This window comes from Podospora pseudoanserina, chromosome 1 (assembly GCF_035222485.1).
Source record: "Podospora pseudoanserina strain CBS 124.78 chromosome 1, whole genome shotgun sequence".
Classification (NCBI taxonomy): domain Eukaryota; kingdom Fungi; phylum Ascomycota; class Sordariomycetes; order Sordariales; family Podosporaceae; genus Podospora; species Podospora pseudoanserina.
The window spans coordinates 2,041,921-2,062,287 of NC_085920.1; the positions used below are offsets into that span (position 1 = coordinate 2,041,921).

The window sequence follows — 20,367 nt, forward strand, 5'->3', positions numbered from 1 at the left end:
TTAGACAGGTGTAGCAAGGATTTGAGGTTGACCACGGCTTCAAAGAGCAACTGCGGGGAACTCATTTCCTAGAGATTCACTCAGTCTCCCGTCCAGAACAATAGGACACCTACTCCATATTCAGACGTGATGCTAGGATGAAGCCTCTCGGAGTCGCCGTGGTAGGTCACCCACATCCAAAGCATACAGCGCGCTATGCCAGCGCAGATATAGTTATTTTGCCGTTCTCTTGTTGGTCCTTTCTACCAATCTACTTCATGCTGTTGCCCAATAGGCCTTTGTTGTCGACTGGTGGCTGCTTACCGTAGTCTGGTCTGGAAAATGGCCACATTGAACAGTGGAACCGACCCAAGGTATCCAGGTAGCTACCTGACCTTGGTACGGTGCTGAGGTAAAAGACATGCAGAAGCATGCGGGGTATAGACTCGGTGGCTGAACTCTTGTCCAGCTCCAATTTTCTCCCCGGTAAGCTATCGGAGCCGGTTCCTGGGGACCTGGGCGCAATGTGAGTCTGGTGAAAGCTGACAAGATGGAGAGACAGCAGCTTCCCATAGACGGCGCTGGATCTGGGTCACGACCGCTTTATCTCCGGAACTCTCAAGTACGTGCTGGGGCAGCCTACCGTGGTAAAGGCCGTAAAAGGCTCTGCGAGTGGGCATGTCTTGATTCTCAGTAAGGGGGGGGAAACTGGTGGGAGCCAAAATCTTGTGACACAGTACCTTGATCTGTCTTGCTGGGAACCGGTCGAGTGAGACACTATGACGCCCAGTCAAGGTCCAGGGTCGCGCTATCTTTGGAACTCGTCAATCTGGCATGCGTGTGATTACCGCTGCGAACTCGGGTGCCCCAGGAGGCGTCGATATTAGGGTATTGGCCGGCCCCAGGTAGCTCCCAGAGAACCAGAAGCAATATATGACCATGATATTCGGAGAAGCTACAAGCATCACCGCTTCGGAAAGACACACAAGTTAATTTACGATCCCTGCTCTGTGGCCGCCTGACGACGCTTCCAACGGTTCTAGAAACCTTCACCTCGTAGGCCAATGGCCGAATTCTCGGCGTTCGGATGCTGTGTCTCGTTCACTGGAAGCCGGCAAAGAGAGCGGGGGCGTGTAAAGGCGCTTTCGGGCATGGGCTCTTGGTTCTGCAGCTGCATCAGAGGTTTGGAGACACACTTCGGGGTCGTTCTAAGTCGCTCTGCTTCTCAACAAGAGGGGGAGGGGGGCGCGGTCTATTGGACTTGGCTGTTCGGGAACATGCGCAGACGAAAGGACTGGCTGGCAGGGATACCGAGAAAGCCAGCTTCGTCCATGCCGGGAGCCAGTATATTGAGGTTTGCGATATCCCTGTCGCTGGTTCTCAGTGGAGAAACACGGACGGGCAGTGGTGTCCTGTGGAGGGTGGCATCCGTCCGTGGCGTCTGGTGCCAGCGCCATACATATAACATGCTTCAGCAGTTGAAAGCCTCCTCCGCAACTCAATTCCGGTCATGCATCGTTGTCTCGACGGTATAACGGCATCCCCAGGCTCCACGAGGTGACAGATCGACCAATTGCGTGTTAACGAACCAGCTGCTCGCTTGCCATCCCAACACCACCACACCTTGATAACACTCACGTAGCATTTCCTGCACGCCAAACACCACCCTCTCTGCACCTTCTGCTTACAGAGACACGCTGGGATTGGTCGTTTGTGGCCTCACTTCCCGACAGAAAGACCCGGAACAGAGATCCTTTTCGATATTCGGGAGTGCATCGCGCTGATCGCCCGCTCGGTGATATCGGTGTGGCCCCCGCATCCAATAGAGCGGACAATACGTCAACGAATAACGGTCAAGTGACTGGAAGAGGAAGTTGAGACTGACGCCTTCACTCCACACCAACCAGAATCTGTTTTCTGCTGGGGGAAAAAAATGGACACCATGGGTTCGTGACTTCCCCCCCTCACTTCTCCGCCGTCTGACTTTGAACATTAAATACATAACTCCCATCCCGCACCATCCAAGCAATTGATTCCCGCTCGTTCCTCTTATTCATGATTCATTGCCCTCCCACCATCAACGGTAGCGTACTTTTCAAGCACCGTTGCTCAAAGCCCGGCTGAATCCCGTCTTTCCGGTCCACTGGACCGTCGTTTCAAATCAAACTTGATAGTTTGTGTCGGCTAACACAATCTGGGCTCTCACAGCAGCCAACGACATCGTCACATCAAAAGAAAGGCTAGTCCTGGAGCAGATGATTAGCATGAGTGACGACAGAGAGAAAGACTCCATCAGCGAGGCTCAGCGAAGCCACGACGAAGGAATGGAGTTTCCAGAAGATCCAGACGCCCATCTCACGGCGGCCGAGAAGGCCGAAGTGGTAAGAATTGACTTGAGTCATGTATTTTCCAGTCAATTTAGCGCTAACAACCATCATACAGGACCGCAAGTTACTCTGGAAGCTAGATAAGAAACTGATGCCCTGGGTAACTCCATTGTCACTCCTTCACTCGGCCTTGAACAAGACTAACCGCAATTTCAGCTTTGTTTCCTTTACCTCCTCGCCTTTCTCGACAGAACGAACATTGGCAATGCCAAAATCGCCGGTCTCTCTGAAGACCTCGGCCTCACCGTCTCGTCTTACAATGCCACCCTCACCATCTTTTTTGTGTCGTACGCCGTCTTTGAACCCATCACCAATATCATGCTAAAACGATACCGGCCCTCGGTCTTCATCCCCATCATCATGTGAGTCCCGGTCAAATCTACTTCTTTGTACCACTCTGACAATCAATATCAGGGTGCTCTGGGGCGCAAGCATGCTAGGAATGGGCTTCGTCAAAAACTGGTCCGGCCTCATGTGCGCCCGCTGGTTCCTCGGCCTCACTGAAGCGGGCCTCTTCCCTGGCGTGAATTACTACCTCTCGTGCTGGTACAAGCGTTCTGAATTTGGCCTACGCGCTGCCGTCTTCTTCTCGGCAGCTGCCTTGTCCGGCTCGTTCGGTGGTTTACTCGCTGCTGCCATCGAAAATATGCACGGCATCGCTGGCCTCCCAGGCTGGGCCTGGATTTTTATTCTGGAGGGCCTCCTTACCATCATCGTCGGTATCATGTCCTTCTGGCTAGTCTACGACTTTCCCACCGAAGCCAAGTTCTTGTCTGAAGTCGACAGAGCGAGAGTTGTCAGGAGGCTAAAGTTTGACAAGCAAAGCTCGGCGGAGAATGAAAAGTACACCAACAGTGCGCTGTGGGAGAGTCTGAAGGATTGGAAGATGTGGCTCGGGATGGTGATTTACATGGGGTGTGACATGCCGCTTTACGCGTTTTCTCTGTTCCTGCCGACGATTATCAGCGATATGGGTTGGAACACGTCTGTCATTCGAGCGCAGCTTATGAGCGTGCCCCCGTATGCAGCAGCTGCTATCCTGACGGTTGTTATCGGTTTCATCGCCGACAGGACAAGACAGAGAGGCCTCTGCAACATTCTGGTCTCAGTCTTGGGGGTGGCGGGGTTCGCAATGTTACTGGCGAGCGAGGATGCAGCGGTCAAGTATGTCGGCACGTTTCTCGGAGCGTTGGGGATCTACCCTTGCATATCGAACACTATCTCGTGGATGGCAAACAACACCGAGGGGGTTTACAAGAGGGGGGTGGTGATGGGGTTTGTGATTGGGTGGGGAAATCTGAACGGGGTGGTGAGCAGTAATATCTTCTTCAACGGGCCGAGATTTGTGGAGGGACACGCGGTGATTATTGCGTACATGGCGGTCTTCCTTTTTGGGGGGTCGGTGTTGATGACGGTGCTGTTGAGGAGGGAGAATGCGAAACGGTTGAGGGGGGAGAGGGATTACCTGGTGGAGGGGATGAGCGAGAAGGAGATGGAGAGATTAGGAGACAGGAGGCCGGATTTTATTTATACGGTTTGAGGAGGTTGAATGAAGGGAGGGAGAGGGAGAGGTGGAAGACGATGAAGATACCATTTTGCTGTTTTTTTTTTTTTTTTTTGGTTGCTGGTAGGCATTGCCTGTTGTGTCTTGAGGCTTCAACACCTTTCACCGCACATTCGAAATATTTTGGGCCTTTTTATCTGGTATTATTTCTCCGCGGCAGTAAAAAAAATGGAGTGGTTCTTTTTTTGTTCGCTCTGTCTTTTTATTTTATTTTACAGTTTTATACATGAGCAATCATGACACAACCACCATCTATCTTTATGGACTCCCCTCTCTCTCTGCACATGTGAAGTCAAGTCTGCTTGACTGACGCTACGCAGATTGCAGTCACAGGTCACAGTCACACGGTCCACAGTTGTGAGCTGAGAGGGTCTGGTGGTCCTGTATCCAGACGGGGAAAATTGGAGGCATCACATGTGGATGTGAATCCCTCAGTTTGGAGAGGGACGGTAACGTCGGAAAGCACGACATGTGGTTTTCCCACTGGCTAGTTGTACAGAGGGCATGTGTAGGACAGGTTGGGAGAAAGAGGTTTCGGTTCGGGAAGAACTCAGGTACTCAGGTTGGCCGAGAGAGTGACGGTAGGAAACATGACGGGAGAATAGGTGCACATGTTAGCTGCACCCAAGGTGATTGCTTGGTTGCGGTATGGCTTTGGTGGTGTAAATTCTGGGAGGTGTTGTAAACTTCTCTTCACTCAAGAAGAAGAAAGTCGCATTGGTCCTCAGGGAATGTATGGTTTGATGGGATACAACCTACCCAGCATCCAGGTGTGGGTTTGTTCAGTGTGCGGAGGATTACTCCTGACGGGAGACCATCAGATTTGAGGGGTAACAGCTTGCCATGGCTAGTAGTACAGTCTTGAGATTACTACTGCCCAACCTGAGGAGACAGCTTGCTTAGCCCGTTTTGTAAATAAAGAGGCTCGCGGCCCGGTCGAAAGGAGACAGCCTGTGAATGACGTCTGCCAAAACAAGGTGAGCTGCTTTCTGTTGTGCCAGTCCTCCGCATACGGCGGCACCTACAACTGCATCGGCTCCTCCGTCGGTCTTATGCGTGCGCATGCCAGAAGAGTGGTGTTTGTTCAATGTCTCTTTCTGATATCGTACGGCCGTCGTTGCCGTCGGTTTGGGCCGTTGTTGGACCTGGCGGTCGGCGGGAAAAGGGGTAGGGAAGAAAATGCCGAGCTTGCCGACGGCATGGAATAGGTACCTGGTAGGAAAACGGTAGCGCCAAGCCAAGAGCTGAACTTTCAACCTGTCCGTCGATCGAACACGCGTGGTGTCTCGGGGTTTGCAGCCAAGGTGAATACGTCAAAAAGGCGCAGCTGCGGTTCTCGCCATCGAGACGCAGTCGAACGGGTACCCATGGTAGGTAGCTACACGGACAGTAAGAGTTGCATTTGCTGTTCAGGCTGGCTGCCCGACTGCCAGGAAGCAAGGATGGTGGCGGTCGTTTCAGGGGTAATTGTAACGTCTCTGACCTTTTTGACTAAGATCAAAGACCACAAAGCTCGAGCGCCGGGCACAGCAGCGACATTGTGCGTTGACAAGCGGGCGCGGTAACACTGGACTTGCTGGGAAGACGGGCAGGAGGGCGATTCAGCGGAGTCTGTTGACGCTCTGTGGCAGAGCGCGGACATGGGGCTGCCATGATGGTTTGTGTTGCTGGTTCAGAGGCAGGTCTTGGGTGCTGCTCAATCGTGTCTGGCGAGGTTGCAGTTTGGTGTGCCCTGCTGTGTGCTGTGTTACCGTGGCCATCCCACGATGTCCCTTGGCCTTGGTTGCCCGGACTGGCGCCTTTCGGCGGTCCTCTTCTGAGGGGCACAAATGTCCAGGACGTCTCTGTATGGCGAGTATATGTCTCAACATCCAGTGACGTTTGTGTCACCGCGCAAGAAGTCGCAAAAATAAAATAAAAAATCATGAAAAGGAAACAAAGACGGAATACGGGCTGCGTGCCAAGGGAGGCCCAGTTTGAAATATGTCGGCCTTTGATTGTGTTTGATGCCCGATCAGTGCTTGCCTTTCGAGGCCCCCACGTTTGAAGTGTATTGCTCTCTGCAAGGCTCACTTCGGATGAGGCACCGTTGACACGCGTTGTCCGCAGGAAGTTGTTGTCAAGGCTGGCCGGGTTTGAGATTTTCTGCTGTCCTGACACCTGATTGACTACTCGAGATGCATGCTGAGATCACCAAGCCAGACACAGACGATTAATGGTCGATGACGGGCGGGAGAGTGCTGCGGAGGAGTGCTTGTCCCTGCAGATAGCTGCAGGTTGTAGGACCGGCAGCAGCCACACCACCCGAGCCCCTTTCTCACCGATGCCCGACGGGGGAGATGGTCCTGGTGGTCTTCATTCCACTGACTTGAGGTAGGAGCCAGGTAGGTAGGTATCATCAAATGATAAACCTCGCCTGCATATTCTGACCGACCCGAGATTCAGCGGCATGGCTCGATCGGCACAGTTGGTGAGCTGATTCTGGGTGCCGCACCACATACATATCAATATGCGTAGGGAATGCCATTGGTGTCGGATGAAAATAGGATTCACCGTCCAACGCCTCTACAACGTCTCCCTGCTGTCGGGCGCAGCTGGGGGTGTTTGATGCAGAACGAGCTGACGAATAAGACGATGGCCTTTCATGAGTCACGAGATTTCAAAGCAGCGCACAGGCACAAGGCAAGAAAGAAGGCGGCCAGAATGGAACCGTTCCGGAAGGGCTTCACCGCTGCTGTAATCCCAGAGGACCCTGGTCAGTCCTTCACATCGACTGCCCCTTTGGACCATATTCATCATCACCTCGACAGTGGATTGGCTGCCGCCGTTGAAATAAATCGAAGCCATTGGCTGGACCAAAGTGCAAGAAGAGGCACTCCTACTGCCAGACCGGACAACTGTGTGGGACCTGACAGCTGCGTCGGGCTATGAGAGCACTCACCAGACCAGGGCATCATTGTAAGATTCAACTACTCCTTCCCTTTCCCTCAGGTAGTGCACCTTTCTTCCTCCCTTCTTGTCAGAAGATTCAGCCATAAGAACCCACAAGAATCGGAACTCAAACGTACCATTAAAAACCCCTCAGTTTTCTGCTCTATTCTCATATTCTCTCCCCTCTTCACTCTTTTCCAACCACAAACAAATCAATCACCACTTCAACTGTATCATATCACTCTTCAGAGTATACTACAGGCATACTTCATCACCTCTCTGGCAGCAGCATCACGGCATATCAAATCATACTTCTCAAAATGCCGTCCTCCAATTTCAGCAGCTCCTCTTCATCCACCGCTGCCGGCGAGAAATCTCGGATTCCTCCCGACTACGAGTGGAAGTACCACAGCGGTCATGAGTCCAGTCGCCTCTGTTCCTGCAAGACTTGGTGTGTCACTCAGTCCCCTTCCGTCATTGATCTCCTTTTCAATGTCGACTGGACAGTCGCTAATATCTTTGATTTTGACACGATAGCTCCTGTGGTGCTGCTGTCCCCTACGCCGGCGACCTCTGTGACGACTGCTCCAAGCCACACTAGGACAGATGTGTTCTTTGGTTAATTTTGGGAGGGCCGTCTTGGTGTCGGATAGGTAGACTTTGTGGGAGGCCTGTTATGTTTTGAGATGGGTGTTGGTGTTCTTTCTGTGGACTCTGTGTCTGGATTCAAGCAGCTGGTGCCTCTGATAGGACCGGAGAAGGAGTTGCTTAACATGTTTTGGTTCGTCACTTTCAGTTCATCATCTCTTCCGGGGGTTGGCCTAGTGCGAGCTGGTCTGACTGACACTCCTTGACACAGCACCATTCGTCCAAGCAATGTACCTTTCCTCGGTTTCTTTCTCTCTGCTTTCCCCACGCCGGTACTTCATGCCCGTCACGCCTCTCGGCCCTGGGACCACGAGGCCGGATCCTATTCTTATATCTCCACAACGAGCAGACGGTAACCCATTATCGCGACCGCTACTCCTATACCAGTCCGGTCCTGTCCTCCCCGGATTTCCAGAGACTTGACATCGGCACCCAAACAACCTGTACTGGATCTTTGCCAGCTCCTTCTCCTTTCGAGCCCCTTCTGCCCTGCGACACTTTGGGCGCTCATCCTCCGCTCCTCTCCAGAACAGCACCTCCACCGCTCCTCTCCGGAACATCACCTCCACCGCCTTGACAACCATGTCCCAGTCAAGTCGTCATGGGGTGCCACAACGAACTCGTTGCAGTCAACTTCCAATGCCTGGTTTCGTCGGCAGAGGACTGGGTGCGTGTCGCGGGTACCCTCTGGCCTAGGATCTCGTCAGTACTATCCTTGGAACGAGGATCTCAAACCAGCCAGATTGTCCTCATGAAATCACTTTTCTGAAGAAAGGAGTATTATGGGTTGGCAACGAAGGTGTGGGTAAAATTGACGATATCGGTGATGTATGGAAGAGGGACAGAAAGGAAAAGGCTGTGGCCCAGGTTGCACCCTTGGAATCATTTTTTTGTATCAATACACATTGTACCATTCTATATTGATCCAGTCCGTCTAGACATGCCTAGTTTGTTGTGAGCGTTTACCAATCCCCACCGGCCCCCCCGAATAATCAATTCAATTATACGCCAATGCATCTGCACTTCCCTCTTCCCTCGTCCTTGACCACGTGCGTGAGAGCAGCATCCATGAGCCTCTGCCTCACCTCCTCGTGCGTATGAGCCCCATAGACCATCATGAAATACGCCGCCAACCTAGCAACATGCGGAGCAGCCATGCTCGTCCCGCTCATCGCCGCACTGGCATGATTATCTCCAAACCCAGCCGACATGACGTCCACCCCGGGAGCAAAGATATCAACCCCCTTCCCATAACTGGAAAACCCAGCTCTGGTACCATTCTGGTCCGTGGCCGCAACAGTAATCGCATCAGGACACAAAGCAGGCGAGATTGCCCCCAGTTTTGGGCTGGTTGGACGTGGGTTTTTGAGGTTGAAATGGGGGGCTTTGGGGGGTGCCTCATTGGTGTTGCTGTCTCTTTTGGAGTTGGTCGGCGCGAGGAGATGGAAGATGGTATTGGCTTGGGTGGTGACTAGGGCGTTGGTTCAACGCGCTTGATCTGTTGTTGTTGTTGTTGTTGTTGTTGTTGTTGTTGTTGTCAGTAGAGCTCTTGATGGTTGGAAATGAGCAAGCTGTCTCACAAAGTCCAGCTGCTTGAGCTGCTCAACGTGCTCGGGGTGAAAATGTCCATGGAAGGCTCGAAACCCGGATCCGATGTTGAAGTGCCGGATGACACCGGCGTATTGATTGGACGGCTGTTGAGAATTTTTGCGCCGTGGCGTGAATACCCACGGTATGGGCAAGAAACTGCTCATGAGAGAGATCAGGGCCGTCGTGGAATTGGACCGAGTACTCATTCGCGAGCGACTTTTGGGTATTGGGGTCGGAAGGGGAGTGAGGAGAATGAAATGTCGCCGGGATGGCGTTGACGAAGACATCCGTCAGTCGGATGAGGCTTGAAGTGAGTGAATTCAATGTTGGAGTCATGTTGCCGAGACGTAAACAAATTGGCAGTCGAAGATGAACAAAACAAATCTCGATGTTGATGAGAAATGGGTAGTGATATGTCCCAGAGCAGATGCCTAAATACAATGAAGTCGAAGGCAACCGTGGTCGTTACGTGGAAGGGGTTGCATGAGCACGCAGATGATGTTGCCTTTAAGAGCTGGACAGGTATCCCAGCAAACGGAGGTTTGTATTCATCCCACTGGGAACAGTAGCCACGCACTTGTCATGAAACATCATCTCAAGATCTTGAAACAATTGTCATTCTTCATAAGGCATCAATCCAAGGTATCTAAACAACAATAAGCACGTAACCCCATTCTAAACTCCAGCTCGTCTGACTGACCGGTCAGGCGTCTACATCCTGAGGCCACCAATCGGTCAGTGACCATCCGTCATTGCCCAAACCCATTAATCACCGGAATTACCAGAAAACAGCTCCTCGAATGACCCATGTTGATTAACTCCTTACAGGCTTTCTCCTTCTCGAGGCCTCAAACTCCACAGCATCGTTACCGAAGGGATGGTTCGGGGAATAACCTCCGCCATTAGTGTAGTACTGCTCGGGAGCGCCCCGCGGGGTGCGAGTAGTCGAGGTTGGAGAATACGCGCGACCTTCTTCATCCCTCACTTTTCCCGGCCGGGGAGGCGGAGGAGGCGCTGCCTGAGGTGGCCGTGTCGTGTATCCAGTGTCTGGAACATGATCAGTCTCCACAGTCACTTCCGGTCTGATGGGCCCGTAAGTGGTACTCGGGGCATGAGTGGATGGTGGTGGAGGAGCCTGGGAGGGGGGCTGAGAGTATCTAGTGTTGTCATCGTACCCTCTGCTTGGTTGCGGCTGTGGCGTGAACTCCCCACTGGAGGGCTGTCGCGAGCGTCTTGACCGTTTGCTGGTGCTTCGACGTACTGGCTTGGGAGCCTCATCATCGGACGTCGACTCGCCATCTTCGGGTGCATCCTCGGCGTATGCCCTGAGCTCCTTGCGCATGGCAAGACTGGCACAGATATCCTTGGCCTCTTCGATGGCCTTCTTCTGGACCTTCAATGTCTGTCTCCGATCCCTTGTCTCCTTGTTCTCGGCAGCGATAGCCTCGACAATCTCGTTGCTCAAGCCCAAGACTTCGACCGAGTTGAAGATGCCGTACATGCCCTGAAGCAGATGTCTCTCGACAACCTGGACAATGGTATTGCGGATGAAGGTCTTGGCAGCGAGCTCATAGTAGATAAGCATCTTCTCGAGCACTTCTTCGGCTTCCGTGTACCGGGCACCATTTTGTGAGCTGGCGATGTGCCAGGCTCGCAAGCGCTCCTCGTACTCAGGGTCGTAGGGTTGGACCTCGAGGTTCTGGTCTTGCATGAGGAGATCCAGTTCGCGCTGGGCTTTGGCCATCAGAGCCTTCATTTGGGGGTCGAGGAAATGACGCCGGAGCGGCTCGCGCATGCGCTTCGGCCAAGCATAGTCGATAAGCTCGCCGAGAAACTCGTTGCAAACAACGCCTAGGTTGTCCTTGTGCTCTTGGGCCAGCTTGGGCCAGTTCTCCGAGTAACTTTGGAAGAGCATGTAAACAGCTCGGGGTTTGGCGTCCATTGGGAATTCAGTACCGCGGATCTGTCGTAGCAACATTTCAACCTCGCTAGTCACAAACTCTCGCTTAGCATGGTTAATTGGAGCAGGATCGTCGAGGTCTCCTGATGCGGGGGGCATGGCGAAGTTGAGCTTGCGCCCCTGGGCCCTGATTCTTTGCGAAAAGCGGTCATTTTCTTCGCTAGCACGGGCGCGGAGGTTCTGCGCTGGCGTGCCTCTCGGGTCGGCAGTAACTCTGAAGAAGGTCTTCTTCGGAGGGTTCTTGTAGAAGCCGTATACAGCTGGAATGACAAGTTCCTTGGATGCCGAGAAGAGTTCAACGAGCTCAATCCGCATCTCCTCCGGGGTGTCCTTGCCGATGCCTAGGGATTCGAGTTCGGCGTTGGTGTCGTCAAGTGCCTTTTGGATCTGCTTGCGCAAGATATGGACGTGCTTTCCGATGTGAAGCTGGAGCTGGACGCTGAGCTTCTGCATCAATGCCCTTGTGCCACAGATGTTACGTGGGACTTGGGCCCATTTTCCGCTGTTAAAGAAGGAATCCTCTACCCGACGTCTCTCCTCCGGGGTGGGCCATGGCTGGCCGGCCTCTCGGGGTCCGGGGTTCAGGAGAACATACCAGCCCAAGCGGAAATCGTTTCTCTTGTCCTTGTTCATGACGAGGTCGATGAACTTGTCTTCGAGGCCAATCGACTCGGTAAGGTCGGGCTTGGTCAACACACCAATGGTTCTTGACCCATTGGGATCGAAATGCCGTGCCTTGGTGAGAATAGGGGCTTGAACGTAATCGGAATTTCCGCCGACGACTGCCAGAATGATGGTGCGAGAGCTCTTCATGTAGCGATCGGAAAGGGCCTCGATAGTTCGGATATCTTCGAGCGATTGGTCGTTGTTGGCGTTGCGAACGAGGCCAGGCAAGTCGACGAGGGTCAGAAGGGGCATATCAGGACCCCTTTTCTCCACCACAAGGATATCTCGAGCAGCAAAGCGGCCGGGGATGTTCTTTGGCGCAATCATGTCGACAGCCGACCGCATGAGCTGCTCAAACGGCATGTTGGTGTTAACCATTCCGCCAAACTGCCTCAACCTCTCCTGCTCGGGAAATGGTCTGTTCTTGTCGGGAATGACAGACACTGTGATGCTGGCTTGTGGTGCCCTCCTCAGCCTGATTTCGGTTGCAAATCTGGTGCAGGCGCCGGCATCTCGTGGAAAAGGGGTGCCGGTGATAGCCTCGAGGACGGAGCTCTTGCCGGCGCTCTGGTCGCCGACGACGACGATCTGCGGGAGCTTGACATTGTCAAGTTGGGCAAACTGAAGCTTGTCAATAAGATCGAGGAGAGCGCGTTGGTCTCCGGCCAGCTCCTGGGCGTCCAGGGCGACCTCTAGCCTGGTGACCATGTCGAGCGAGAAGTATATAGGATGCTGGTAGGTGTGCTATACAGTTGGATATAATGATGGAATATGTCGGTAAATATAGGGAAAGTTTGGTGATAGATGCGCAAACAGCTATGGCTCAGCTGTGAGGCTTGATAGGGGGAAATGGCACACGGGACAGGAACAGCAAGAGGAGAACACCAGAGATGTATTAAATACCTACGACGCCCTACCTTTGCCCGATGACAATGGCACAAGTTGGGCGGTGCCTGGATTTCCAGTGGAGTGGTTGCGCAAGGCCCGTTGGGGACGGTGACGACTGCAGGCGATGCAACGCGTCACTCGTCACTGGTCCCGGGCAAAGAGTTGGGCTGCGCAGCCTCTCCGGGTGGCGAGCTTGGGCCTGCCAAGACTGCCATTGGCTCTTGAGGCCTCTTGAAGCAGGCAACTGGTTCGAAGTAAGCTCTCTGATGCTGTGGGAGCGCCGATGCCTCTATGGAAGTTGACGAGCTGATGAGCCATGTGTTTCTCGTTGTGTCGTAGCGTAGTCCTGATATTGGGGAAAGGGATGGCATGTGACGTGGGACAGAAGAAGACAACAGACCCTAACCCTCTGACAAAAAAGCTACCTTGGGTGTTTAGTCAGCTGTAAGACTGTGCTTCACCACAACAACAAGACCAGCAGAGACCCCTGAATCAGATCAACAATCGTCTTTGATATCGACGTCGGCTGCGGACAGTTTCGCTTACTTCCATCTTCTCATAAGGCATCCAGTACTCTATTCGCAGTCGACTCCATAGCCACTCCAAGCTCCGTCAGCATGGCATCCCAGGAGGCCACCAGCCAAGCAACCCCGCAAAAAATCGTTGTTGCCTCGCTGAATCCCGTCAAAACCAGTGCCGTTCTCGAGGGCTTTACGCGCATGTTTCCCGGCGGAGCATACCAAGTATCTGGAGTTAGTGTCCCCTCAGACGTGCCAGACCAGCCACTTTCAGACCAAGAGACCCTCCAAGGTGCCCTCAACCGCATAAAAAACGCTCGCTCGCTTGAACCCGATGCCGACTTCTGGGTGGGTGTGGAAGGAGGCGTTAACCCCGAGGGCGAGACGTTCCAGTCTTTTGCTTGGATTGCCGTGGAGAGCAAGGAGGGCCGTACCGGCAAGGCGCGCACCGCAACGTACTATGTTGCTCAAGAAACGGCCAATCTGATCGGTGGAGGGATGGAGTTGGGCCACGCAGATGATCTGATTTTTGGGAAGACAAACTCCAAACAACACAGCGGTTCGGTGGGCATCTTGACAGACGATGTGGTCACCAGAACTTCGTATTATATTCAGGCTGTCATCTTGGCCTTGATACCGTTCAAGAACACCCAGTTGACATTTTCATCGAACAAGAGTGGTTAGAGGTCGGACGGCAGCGCAGCTAGGCGCGTAGAGCTGGATCTCGCTCTTCTGCATCTTGAGCCAGGTGATACGGAGTGGTAGAAACTAACATACGCATTGCAAGAAACATGTTACCTTCTCGGCCCCCAAAATGACCTTACAATCGTTGAGCAGAAATATTGTCCAATATCAGTGTTTGCAAGTCCCCAAATGAAGCCTTGTTCAGCAGCAGGCAGGCGATGCATGTGTAAGGAAGGCGCATCTTGCCGGTGGGCCCCATTTGCACGTCACCATGCAGACCAGCCCCACAGTGTCCTGTCGCATGTGGAGCCGTGAAACTGTTGGTGTTGAAGGTACTCGAGGACAGTACAAGGGCGAGTCTACATTTGCAGCTTTGAGGGCTTTGCATACTCCGTTGATGATGGCTTTATGTTTAAACTTGCCTGGTATATACTTCTTCAAGAGTTGAAGTCTACATTCTATCATCTCCAACCACAAAATCCCTGTTACTTCGACGGTAGTTGTACCCTTGACCCACTCTTTTTGTAATCTACCAGCGCCAAGCCTGCGTGACCAGTCGCCGGTTGTGGTCAACAGTCGACAGCTCTGGCTCGCCAGTTCACTCTGAAAAGTTCATCCCACGTCGTCCATCTTCGACGTGCCCGTTCACATTCCCCTCAGCTTCAACTATGCAACCATGAACGGATTCGAAGACGATAAGAAGCCAAAGTGTGATGGCGACGAGTATGTCAAGCCTGGGCCCAAGGACCTCCAGGTTCAGCTCGTCATTTCCCTATCGCTAGGGGTTTCTGCCTTTCTAGCCTTTTGTGTACGTACGCTTCTCATTTTCCTAGTCCCAGTGAGCCTCTAACGAAAAGCTCCTTGACAGATATTACGACGACGATGGAAATCCCTATACGCCGCGCGCAAACGACATGCCGAGATCGAGCTCCCACACTTGCCCGACACTTTGTTTGGTTGGATGCCCGCCCTTTATAGGATTACCGAACACCAGGTTCTGGCTTGCGCCGGACTGGACGCATATGTATTCCTGACATTCTTCAAGATGTCGTTGCAGCTCTTCGCTGTCATGTTCTTCTGTGCCGCCGTTGTTCTCGAGCCCATCAATCGCCACTTTGATCCCGGACACAAACGCAACGACACCAACCCCTCCGAATTTTCCCTGCTCCGCGAGTATGCGCCGTATAGCGACTATCAAAAAGTCAACCTCTTCGGAAACGCTGGCGAAAACTCTGGCGACGGCCATGGGGGCGATGACGAGAGCTTCAACAAGAACATGAGCTACTTGTGGTCTTACCTGGTGTTTACCTATGTATTTACTGGACTTACCCTGTTTATGCTGAACCGGTACACTCTGAAGGTCATTGGCATACGCCAGAACTACCTGGGCACACAATCTACAATCACCGACCGAACATTCCGATTGTCTGGTATTCCTGAGAAGCTGCGCACCGAGAATGCGATCAAATCTTTGGTAGAAAAGCTGGAGATTGGAAAGGTGGAAAGCGTCACTTTGTGCCGCAACTGGAAGGAGATCGACGAACTGATGGAGCGAAGAACCGCAATACTCGCCAAATTGGAAGAGACGTGGAGTGTTTACATCAGCCAAAAGCCAAAATTACCAGTTGGAACGCAGGCGAATGGCGATGGGACAGCTTCGGGGGCACCAGAAGTGCGGTCTGACGAAGAAGCCGGCGAAAGTGAACGACTGCTGCGAGGAGGGCATGATATGCAGATTGACCGGCCCCGTCCTCAGGCAAGGCTCTGGTACGGCTTTCTTCGTATGCAAAGTCGCAAGATTGACGGCCTCGACTATTATACCGAACGCCTCCGGTTGCTCGATGAAAAGATTATCGCTGCTCGGAAGAAGACCTACGAACCGGCCAACATCGCATTCGTGACCATGGACTCTATTGCAGCCTGTCAGATGGCGATCCAGGCCCTCATCGACCCTGGGCCGGGCCAGTTGCTAACCAAGCCTGCCCCAGCCCCATCCGATGTGGTATGGAGGAATACATACAAGCCTTGGTGGAGGCGGCGCTTCCAGTCGTGGACTGTCACTATCTTTATCTCGATTCTTTCCATCATCTGGGTCGGTCCCGTCGCTGCCCTAGCATCTACCACCATCTGCACCATCAAGGCCATTATGCCCTCTCTAGCCGAGACCCTCAAGGACCACGAAATCATCCGCTCGCTTATTCAGACCGGCATCCCGACTCTCGTGGTATCCTTGCTCAACGTCGCCGTGCCCTACCTCTACGACTTCTTGTCCGAACACCAAGGCATGATCTCGCGGGGCGATGTGGCCCTCTCCGTGATCAGCAAGAACTTCTTCTTTACCTTCTTCAACATTTTCCTCATCTTCACCGTCTTCGGTGCTGCTGTGGCAGGTATCCAGGAGACGTTTCGAAAGAGCCTGACAGACAGCACCTACATCGCCTACACCATTGCCACAAAGATTGAGGAACTGACCAGCTTCTACAGCTGCTTCATCATGCTCCAGGGTCTGGGGTTGTTCCCCTTCCGACTGCTCCAGTTTGGCAGCATAAGCTTGTACCCGATCAACCGCATGGGCGCAAAGACGCCAAGGGACTTTTCCCAGATCATGCAGCCGCCCATGTTCTACTATGGCTTTTACCTGCCCACGGCGCTGTTGGTGTTCATCTTGTGTCTAGTCTACAGTGTGTTGCCAGACGGGTACCAGGTCTTGGGGTTGGGCGTGGTGTACTTTGTGTTTGGGTATTTCACCTACAAGTATCAGCTGCTGTATGCCATGGATCAACCGCAGCACGCGACGGGGGGTGCGTGGAGGATGATTTGCTATCGGGTCATTCTGGGGCTGGTGGTGTTCCAGGTGACCATGTCGGGGTACTTGGCGCTGAAGTCGGCGTTTACGGTGGCGGTGCTGGTGACCCCGCTGGTGATTGGGACGGTGTGGTATAGTTGGAACTTCAAGTGGCAGTTTGAGCCGCTGACGAAGTTTATTTCTTTGGTTAGTATCAAGAGGGGAGAGGACGAGGAAGAAGGGGTGAATGAGGTGGCGATTTTGGATGATGAGAGGGAGGGGGGGTATGAGGAAGATGTGGATCAGAGGTCGTTGAGGCGGAGGGGGAGCACGACGGTTGATGAGGCGAGGGAGAAGGGGTTGCGGTTTGTGAATCCTAGTTTGGTGGTTCCGTAGGTTTTGTCTTTTTTTCCCCTACTGTTGTCGAAAAGCGATCAAGCTAACAATGTACGTCTAGTCTGGAGCAACCATGGATCTACCAAGACCCACCACCGCCATTCACAGAAGAGAGCGATAGTCTCGAGTTCGCCATTGGTGGTAGCGAAGGGGAATACTCTTACGGCGCGGGGCCATCAATACGGAGCCGAAGAGACGAGACGCGGGTCGAGGGAATCGCAACTAGACCTCCGGGGCCCGGGAGCGGGGCTGCTAGTAGTAACTCTTCTAGCTCGATAAGCTTGGGGGATACACATATTTGGAGGCAGTGAGGGGTCGGTTTGTTTGTACGAGGTGGAAGGAGTGGTTCGTTCATTGCGTGGCGCTTGGTGCTTCACACATGGTATTGGCTTTTTTCGATACACGGTAGAGCGAAGCAAAGCATACTGGATGGGGGGATGGTTAATGGTCCTGGCGTGTTACATACACGCCTACATGATGGAGGAAACGAAGTACATGACGGGAGGCAGGAATGGATGGGCGTTTTTGATGGGAATACCAGGGTACGCGTACATAACAGAGTTGGGGGGTTTATGATGAGAGAGAGATTGTAATGATGGGGGAAAAGTGCAGTATTGCTTCCACTTTTCTTTCTTGCGTTGGTTTGCCTCAAATGTTTATTCCTACGAGGTCGTTTTGTATCCTTGTGTAAAGTAATTCATTGTTTGGTGTTTTATTCACAATATTTTTGACGGTGTTGCGATGGAATTTTCCCCAACCGGAACATGAGATCGGGACAAGCTATATTTGCTCTATTTATGAAAGTAACCTATTCTCATGGTGGTGGTGGTATTTGAGATGGTGATGCCCTCATCGTCCTGGTAAACAAACCAACCCCTCCTTTGCTGCACGCCTTTGCCTTCCAAGAAACCCTTGGCACTTCTAGCGCTTCAAGCATCAAAACCCCCACTGTCGACACCCCTGTCCTTTCATGCCACTTCGCGTCTTTCGTTCGCATCAAAAAAGAACCCCAACCCCTGCCCCACTTCTCGCCGATAAATCCGCCGCTTGTCCGCGCGCTCGCTCGGCGCTTCGGAGGGTCACGCCGAAAGGGGTAGGTAAGCTGCTCGAGGGGGCAATTGGCATGTCGACAGGGTAGGATTTTGGATGTTAATTTTTTTTGGTCTGGGGGTGGGCCGAGTTGAGGATTTTCAGGTCTTGTTTGAAGGTCACAGCTCATGTTCGGGGATATTCAAGAATATGTTTAGGATTTTTTTTGGTCCATTTCGTTATCATATCATTAACATAGGCCACCGCCACCCTTCTAAGCTTTCCTCTCAGCTCTCCAAGTGTGGTAGCCAGAAATAAAGGAAACATGAGTCTCTGTGTGTGCCGCATGGCCGACCAGTTCTAGCTCCCCCTGTCTCACTCCAGCGTCTCTACAACGGGATTCTCTCTCCGCCCCATGCCAGTCTCACTCGTTTGATCCCCGTCTAAAAGTCGTCGCTGTAAAACGCCCTTCTTCCTCCGTTCCTGGTATCACTCCTTGGAAAAGTCAAGGATCCCCGTATATAGGTCGATATTAACGAATTACCGATGAAGAGCAACGCAGTCGGATCATGTACATGGTAGGGGCGCGTGAATTAGCATTGCGTGTGTGGTTGGGTATCTTTACAACGAGTTCTCCATGGAGGTGAGGATGGCGCGGGTGAATTCGTGGGTGGTGGCATTACCGCCCATGTCGGGGGTGCGGATCTTGCTGTAGTGGTATTAGCAAATTGTGTATAACACCAGACCTCGTCATAACTTACCCCTCGGCAATCACGCTGTAGACGGCGTTGGAGATGCGGTTGGCATGGTCATCAAGGCCGAGGTGGCGGAGAAGCATGGTACCGCTGAGAAGAAGAGCGGTAGGGTTGGCCTGGTCCTTGCCCTTGATGTCAAGACCAACGTGTCTGCAACCGGGCTCGAAGACGGCGACATCACGACCCATGTTGCAGCCGGGAACGACACCAGGACCACCAACGAGAGCGGCAGCAATGTTGGACAGGATACCACCATAAAGGTTGGGCATGACCATGACGTCGAACTGCTGGGGCTTGCTGACGCACTGCATGGAGGCGTTGTCGACAATCATGTCGTTGCACTCAAGCATGGGGTACTGCTTGGAGAGAGTTTGGAATGTGTTGCGGAAGAGGCCATCGGCAAGCTTCATGATGTTGGCCTTGTGTATGCAGGTAACCTTCTTGCGGTGGTTGGCAAGGGCGAAGCTGAAAGCGAACTTGGCGATGCGCTCAGACTTGGCGCGGGTGATAATCTTGAGGGACTCGACGACACCGGGCACGCTCTGGTGCTCGAGACCGCTGTACTCGCCCTCGGTATTCTCACGGATGATGGCGAGGTCAATGCCGTCGTGGCGGGTCTTGAGGCCGGGGATGTTCTTGATCAGGGAGATGGAGGCATAGATATCGAGCTCCTGGCGCATGGCGACGTTGAAAGACTGGTGGCCGGAGCGGCTGATGGGGGTGTGGAGGATACCCTTCAGACCGAGCTTGTTGCGCTTGAGGGAGGCAACGGCATCGGCGAAAGCCTCCTCGGTGCGGCCGGTTGGGGTCGCATCTGAGAGACCGGAGACCTCGATCTGCTCCCAGGTAACTGGCACATTGTCGGCCTTGAAGATGGTCTTGACGCTCTCGGCGACCTCGGCACCGATACCATCACCAGGGATGAGGGTGACGGTGTACTTGCCACCGTACTTGGTGGGCTTGAAGATATCGGCCTGAAGGGACTGGGCGGGGGTGTCCTGGACACTGGCGAAGCCGCGCGCAATGTTGAGGCGCTGGCTGGGCTGAGCGGCAGCCCTGAGAAGGCGCTATTCGCGGAGGGAAAGGCAGTCAGTATGAGGATGGTTGGTGGTGGGGAAGCTGGCTAATCGCAACGACTTGCAGGGGTTCCAGGAAGAGGGGTGTTGGTGACGACAAGACTCAAGACTAGACTCACCTGCGCAGAGTTCCTGGAAAGCATGTTGAGAATATGGATAGGACGGGAAGAGGGTATCGTGAGGCTGGCCGGCGACAAAAAAAGAGCGAGCGGTAGGAAATGCGAAGGGAAGGAAAGGTTCTGACGGGAGGAGGAGAGCAAAAGAGCAAATGCCGCAAAGCAAAAGGAAGCACCTGCCTGCCTTGTTGGTCGAGCTGTTTTTTAGGTCTCCATCTTCCCGGCCGGGTGGGTCTCGGCGCTGTTCAGCAACAGCGCGCTAAGGCGAAGAAGTTTTAGTGCAGCAAGGCGGGCGGGGCACAGATTCCATTCTGTGACGTCTGTAACGTCGGCGCCACGGAAAGCTGCGGGTTTGGAACCATCTGCCAAGACCCCAAGAGCCCAGCGAGGGCCTT

At 53.3% G+C, this 20,367-nt stretch overlaps 7 protein-coding genes across 7 annotated transcripts; 5 read left to right on the forward strand and 2 right to left on the reverse strand.

Moving 5' to 3' along the window:
* The first annotated feature begins 1,387 nt into the window (after positions 1-1,387).
* On the forward strand, positions 1,388-4,874 carry QC764_105790 (uncharacterized protein). The gene is made up of 4 exons (XM_062941821.1): positions 1,388-2,360; positions 2,422-2,466; positions 2,523-2,728; positions 2,781-4,874. Exons 1-4 carry the CDS (start codon positions 2,235-2,237, stop codon positions 3,904-3,906), a joined length of 1,503 nt encoding a protein of 500 aa, XP_062804720.1. The 5' UTR covers positions 1,388-2,234; the 3' UTR covers positions 3,907-4,874.
* A 1,520-nt stretch (positions 4,875-6,394) lies between these two features.
* QC764_105800 (uncharacterized protein) lies at positions 6,395-7,462 on the forward strand (the record flags this gene model as incomplete). Its single annotated transcript, XM_062941822.1, has 2 exons — positions 6,395-7,312; positions 7,399-7,462. Exons 1-2 carry the CDS (start codon positions 7,182-7,184, stop codon positions 7,460-7,462), a joined length of 195 nt encoding a protein of 64 aa, XP_062804721.1. The 5' UTR covers positions 6,395-7,181.
* Positions 7,463-7,547: 85 nt separating this feature from the next.
* Positions 7,548-8,833, forward strand: QC764_0007090 (uncharacterized protein; the record flags this gene model as incomplete). The annotated part of the gene is made up of 2 exons (XM_062939811.1): positions 7,548-7,642; positions 7,721-8,833. The coding sequence occupies 2 exons, from the start codon at positions 7,548-7,550 to the stop codon at positions 7,863-7,865; spliced, it is 240 nt and encodes a 79-aa protein (XP_062804722.1). The 3' UTR covers positions 7,866-8,833.
* A 1,080-nt stretch (positions 8,834-9,913) lies between these two features.
* QC764_105820 (uncharacterized protein) lies at positions 9,914-12,433 on the reverse strand (the record flags this gene model as incomplete). Its single annotated transcript, XM_062941823.1, has 1 exon — positions 9,914-12,433. One exon carries the CDS (start codon positions 12,431-12,433, stop codon positions 9,914-9,916), a length of 2,520 nt encoding a protein of 839 aa, XP_062804723.1.
* Positions 12,434-13,230: 797 nt separating this feature from the next.
* On the forward strand, positions 13,231-13,815 carry QC764_105830 (uncharacterized protein; the record flags this gene model as incomplete). The annotated part of the gene is made up of 1 exon (XM_062941824.1): positions 13,231-13,815. The coding sequence occupies one exon, from the start codon at positions 13,231-13,233 to the stop codon at positions 13,813-13,815; it is 585 nt and encodes a 194-aa protein (XP_062804724.1).
* A 268-nt stretch (positions 13,816-14,083) lies between these two features.
* QC764_105840 (uncharacterized protein) lies at positions 14,084-17,733 on the forward strand. Its single transcript, XM_062941825.1, has 3 exons — positions 14,084-14,623; positions 14,684-16,992; positions 17,058-17,733. The coding sequence occupies exons 1-3, from the start codon at positions 14,492-14,494 to the stop codon at positions 17,305-17,307; spliced, it is 2,691 nt and encodes an 896-aa protein (XP_062804725.1). The 5' UTR covers positions 14,084-14,491; the 3' UTR covers positions 17,308-17,733.
* Positions 17,734-18,226: 493 nt separating this feature from the next.
* On the reverse strand, positions 18,227-20,232 carry IDH1 (isocitrate dehydrogenase (NAD(+)) idh1). Its single transcript, XM_062941826.1, has 3 exons — positions 19,976-20,232; positions 18,787-19,847; positions 18,227-18,734 (listed from the first exon to the last, which is right to left on the reverse strand). The coding sequence occupies exons 1-3, from the start codon at positions 19,997-19,999 to the stop codon at positions 18,647-18,649; spliced, it is 1,173 nt and encodes a 390-aa protein (XP_062804726.1). The 5' UTR covers positions 20,000-20,232; the 3' UTR covers positions 18,227-18,646.
* Positions 20,233-20,367: the final 135 nt, after the last annotated feature.

Bases quoted from the DNA above. Each gene is read 5' to 3' on its own strand.
- QC764_105840 (XM_062941825.1), top strand. From the start codon at position 14,492: ATGAACGGATTCGAAGACGATAAGAAGCCAAAGTGTGATGGCGACGAG. The intron at 14,624-14,683 runs GTACGTACGCTT...GCTCCTTGACAG, and splicing joins CTGCCTTTCTAGCCTTTTGT to ATATTACGACGACGATGGAA. The intron at 16,993-17,057 runs GTAGGTTTTGTC...ATGTACGTCTAG, and splicing joins AATCCTAGTTTGGTGGTTCC to TCTGGAGCAACCATGGATCT.
- IDH1 (XM_062941826.1), bottom strand. From the start codon at position 19,999: ATGCTTTCCAGGAACTCTGCGCAG. The intron at 19,848-19,975 runs GTGAGTCTAGTC...CTCCGCGAATAG, and splicing joins TTTCCAGGAACTCTGCGCAG to CGCCTTCTCAGGGCTGCCGC. The intron at 18,735-18,786 runs GTAAGTTATGAC...ATACCACTACAG, and splicing joins TACAGCGTGATTGCCGAGGG to CAAGATCCGCACCCCCGACA.
- QC764_105790 (XM_062941821.1), top strand. From the start codon at position 2,235: ATGATTAGCATGAGTGACGACAGAGAGAAAGACTCCATCAGCGAGGCT. The intron at 2,361-2,421 runs GTAAGAATTGAC...ACCATCATACAG, and splicing joins CGGCCGAGAAGGCCGAAGTG to GACCGCAAGTTACTCTGGAA. The intron at 2,729-2,780 runs GTGAGTCCCGGT...AATCAATATCAG, and splicing joins GTCTTCATCCCCATCATCAT to GGTGCTCTGGGGCGCAAGCA.